Source organism: Erythrolamprus reginae, chromosome Z (assembly GCF_031021105.1).
Source record: "Erythrolamprus reginae isolate rEryReg1 chromosome Z, rEryReg1.hap1, whole genome shotgun sequence".
Classification (NCBI taxonomy): Eukaryota; Metazoa; Chordata; class Lepidosauria; order Squamata; family Dipsadidae; genus Erythrolamprus; species Erythrolamprus reginae.
The window spans coordinates 47483055-47487749 of record NC_091963.1 but is presented as its reverse complement, the minus strand read 5'-3'; the positions used below and the strand labels follow the sequence as shown (position 1 = coordinate 47487749).

The window sequence follows — 4695 nt, the reverse complement described above, 5'->3', positions numbered from 1 at the left end:
CTGGTCCGGCTGTCTCCTTCCAATCCGCTGGATCTGGCCTTTCTCCCGCTCCCCTCCTTCCACCCGATCTCCAGGTCTAGCGAATCCCCGGGGGCGAAGTGTGGGAAGTGCAAGTTTCCGCTCAGATTGTCTGTCCCTGGCCGCCACCCCCGCCTGGCTTGCAGGCTTCGAGAGCAGCCGCTTAGACACAGACTGGAGAGGGTCGCGGGGAACCAGAGTCCATCGCGAGGGCGCGGCGGCGGGAGCTGCAGGAGTTGCAGGCGACGGAGAGTCGGACAAGGTCGAGAGCAAGGAGCCGTCGGCGCTGTGAGCGGGAAAGAGCGCGGCTGGGAGCCGACGTTGCATTCCGACCTGGGTTCGGAACCCGACCCAAGTCGCCGCTACAAGAAGGGGATGCCGGAGAGACGCCGAGGGAACTGTGGAAGAAGCCCGCAGCTCGCCCTAGAGAGATGGAGCCGCCGCCGTTGCTGCTCCAGCTCAGAGTCCTTCTGATGCAACTGCTGGTCGCCTATTCCCTCTTAGTTCTGCTTCTGCCGGCGGTGGCGCCCATCTGCCCGGAGTCATGCGATTGCCAGCAACAGCACCACGTCCTCTGCACCAATCGGGGACTGCGGTCGGTGCCCAAGGCCGCCGAATCGCAGGACATCCTCACCTATAGCCTGGGCGGCAACTTCATTGCCAATGTCTCGGCTTTGGACTTTCATCGCTTAGTGGCGCTGCAGCGCCTAGATTTGCAGTATAATCGGATCCGTTCGCTCCATCCGAAAGCCTTCGAGCGCCTGGGGCGTCTGGAGGAGCTTTACTTGGGCAACAACCTCTTGGCTTCCTTGGCGCCGGGCACACTCCGCCCACTGGCTAAACTGCGAGTCCTCTACATCAACGCTAACGAGATCAGTTATCTAAGCACGGCTTCTTTTGCTGGCCTAGGCAATCTGATCAAGCTGCGGCTGGACGGTAACTTGCTGGTCTCACTGAATGATGCCACCTTTTCAGGACTAACCAACCTGCTGTATTTGCATCTGGAGGCCAACCAGATCCGTTGGCTGAGCCGTAACACTTTTGCTGGCCTTGGCAAGCTTCGCTTCCTTGACCTGTCTGGCAACCAGCAGAATTTGTTGCGCCACCCAGACACTTTCAGGTCTTTGCGCTTGCTTAGCACCCTCCTGCTCTCTGGGAATGACATGCAACAGCTAGGGAAAGGACTCTTCCAACATCTCTCCAATTTGGCCAGGTTGTCACTGAGTGGAAACCGTCTGACATGGTTGGCAATGGAGGCTTTTGCTGGTCTGGGGTCCTTGAAAGAATTGCACTTGGAAGGGAACCTGCTAACCCAACTGCCCGCCACCTTATTTCAGCCTCTGCAAAGCTTGGAGGTGTTGGATATAAGTAACAACCTCCTCAATACTCTTCCTGCTGACACCTTTAGTCCCCTAAATAAATTGCGAGAGCTCAGTTTGCAGGGAAATGCTCTGGCCTCCCTTTCTGGAGACCTCTTTTCCTCCAACCCAGCATTGTATCGCTTGGAATTGGATGGGAATCCCTGGAGCTGTGATTGCCACTTGCGAGGGTTTAAGCAGTGGCTGGCATCCTGGCATTCCCAGGGTCGGCTCCTGACTGTGTTTGTCCAGTGCCACCGGCCACCTGAACTGGCTGGGAAATACCTTGATTACTTAGAGGATGTGCAACTCTTCTTGGTTTCTAATGGCTCTTGTTTAGAAGGGTTAACATCTGCAAGTCCTGGAGGAAATGGTAACTCTAATTTGGATCTGGGCCTGGACAAACAGAGCTTCCCACCTTCCATTTCAACTGGGCTGCTAACAGTGTCCCAGAAAACAGTACCCGAAAAGGGAAGTTGGAATGTGGACACAGATCCAACCACCCTGTTCCCCCATTTTCTCATCAGTACTAGGTCTCCCTCTGTACTTGCTGCCGCCTGGCCTCGTCGAGCAGGAAAACACCACTTGATCTCCTCAGTGTCTAGTACCCTTCCCCTGGTCACCGATCCATGTGATTTTAACAAATTGTTTCTGTACAATCTGACAGTGGATACTGTCACTGAGAATGTAGTGACAGTGCGCTGGGGGGTCCGCCCGCACCGTAGCCCTCGCTTGTTAGGGCCAGTGCGCTTCAGAGTCCTTTTTGATCGCTTTGGTGCTGCCATCAAGTTCCAGCGCTTTGTTTATCTCCCTGAATGGAATGAGCCGGTAGCCACTCTGCAAGAATTGCGTCCAGATACCCCATATCTGGTTTGTGTGGAAGGAGTGATGGGGGGCCGGGTCTGCCCAGTGGCACCACGGGACCACTGTACAGGGCTGGTCACTTTGCCTGAAGAGGGCGTGGGGGCAGCAGTTGCTGCAATGGCTGGGGGGACCCAAAGCTTGGACCAGCAGCTCCTCACCCTTGTGCTACTGGCGGTCAATGCATTGCTTCTCTTTCTGGCTTTGGCAGCCTGGGCTTCCCGACTGGTGCGGAAGAAGGTCCTGGGGTGCCGTCGGAGAAAGGCGGCCTCACCAGTCCATGTTAGGCAGATGTATTCAACCCGTCGGCCCCTTCGGTCCATGGGGACAGGTGTCTCCACCGACTTTTCTGGCTTCCAGTCCCACCGCACACCGCGTAGTGCTGTTTGTGCCTTGCGTGAGGCTGACCTCATTGAGTTCCCTTGTGAACGCTTCATGGATAGTAGCACTGCAGGGAACAGCAGTGTCATACGTGGAGAAGATAATTTGTTGCAACGGTTTGCAGACTAGAGTTGGGTCTCTAAGTTAATTTGCAAGTATGCTATCATGAAGCGGCTGCTGGCATTATGATTTAGTGAAGTCTGTGGGAATGCAGCTTCTGCAAAGGTGCCCCCCCATATTGCAAAATTACAACTTCTAGCAGCCTTAGTTAGCATGGCAAATTGTGAAGGGTGCAGGGAAGTATAGTTTAGCAATAACTCCTTCCTATCTTCCTATCTTATCTTTAGGTCCTCAAAATAATAGGTATGTATAAAGATGGCTGATTAAAAATGGGATAACTGCTGGAGTAAGATACTAAAATAATAATAATAAAAATAAGAATTTATTGTTGGCCATTTTTACTTAGATGATTTGCAGTCTATGATTCTCTAAAAACCAATTAGAATGGGAATCTACTGCACTCTTAAATTGCCATAGTTGTGGCTAAATGGGCATTGATCTCTATTTGTGAATTAAGTAGATACTAATTGAAAAACAAATGTTAGTTGTCTAATCATCGATACAGAATCTAACAATTCCTAACTTGTTCAAGTAACTTTGTAGCTTCTCAGTATTATCTTTTGGTAAGAAATAAACTAAAATAACTGGAATCAAACAAAAAAAGGTACAGAAAGTTTTATGCAAATGTTTGAAGCTGTACAAATTTAGGGCCATTTCAGGTTACATTAGATTCTGGCTTTTGCACCATTTGTTTAAAACTGATATAAACAAGATCAAGCCAGAGGATTTTATTTTCAGTGTCACTTGCCAATCATATAGATCTGCAAGAAAACAGCACAATCATAAGATGACAGTAAAGAGTTCTTTGGTGTCATTTCATGGTTATCTGTGTTTATGGAGATCAGTTATAATAGCATTAGCAATTGGATGGTGCAAAAAAGTATTTTCTATTTAATACATCCTAGACATTGGAGATATCATTTCCTTCAGACACAGAAAGTTGTGTAAACATGGAGCCTAATGATTGGAGCCTTTTGCATGCTAGTTCTGACTAGGCTTTGCAAACATTGAGAGCAACAGGAGAGGAATCAGTATAATTATTATTGTTTCTAAATAAAACTACTCAGAGAACAGGCTGTTAAAATGTCACTGGATAGCTAAGACTCTCCTGGGTAAAACTCAAAGTACAATTTAACTTTTGTTAGATGCCTGTTATGTTGGCAGTTAGCATCAATGGTATTTCCTCAGTTGATGTCATTCTTATCTAGAATATGTATTTAGGATGAACCAGGTTGGCTTTTTGCTTGTCAAAAAAATGTGAACCCCCCAATTAATACTATGATGCAGGGAATATTTTTGAATTTATGCTATTAGACACTGATTTTTAATTCTCATCAGCTCTTCCAAATTATAGTTTTTGATTAATTTTATTTTCTAGAAGGGCTTTGTGAAAACATGTTTAACTTGTGAGCTAAGTAAAAATGGTGCTTTTTAAAATACTAACCAGGGCTTTTTTTTAATTAAATGAATGTAAGAAGTTTTAGTACAGTATATGTTTATATAACATGTTAAAATAAATAAATAAAAAATGAAGGAAGGGAAGAAAGAAGGAATGCTGGTTTTGCAAAATTCAGATGTTGACACTTCTAGGGAGAAGGATCCTAATCCAATTTGTTATAATTTGTTTAGAATTATTTTTTATAGTGGTCTTGAATAAATACTTTTTGGTACTTCTGCAGCTTTGCCTATTTCTTAAAATTTTGTTATTCATAAATGAGTTTGGATAGAGATACAGGGGCTTTCAGCTAAACTGGAGGAAGTAGGCTATGTTGCTGTGCAATGCAGCAACACTATCCTTCCTGATATTACATAATGAGCCACTAAACCCTGCTAGGTTTCTGGAAGGTTGCTGCAGGAATTGGACAAATGTACTATAGAAGATACTTCTATACCATTTGGAGGGAATTCCCTCTTCTTTCTTTGTGCATCAGCCCCATTCAGCATAGGTAGTGAAATG

At 46.7% G+C, this 4695-nt stretch overlaps 1 protein-coding gene across 1 annotated transcript; it reads left to right on the top strand.

The window, feature by feature from the left end:
* Window positions 1–323: 323 nt before the first annotated feature.
* TRIL (TLR4 interactor with leucine rich repeats) lies at window positions 324–4408 on the top strand. The gene has a single exon (XM_070730073.1). It carries the CDS (start codon window positions 450–452, stop codon window positions 2745–2747), a length of 2298 nt encoding a protein of 765 aa, XP_070586174.1. The 5' UTR covers window positions 324–449; the 3' UTR covers window positions 2748–4408.
* The last annotated feature ends 287 nt before the right edge of the window (window positions 4409–4695 follow it).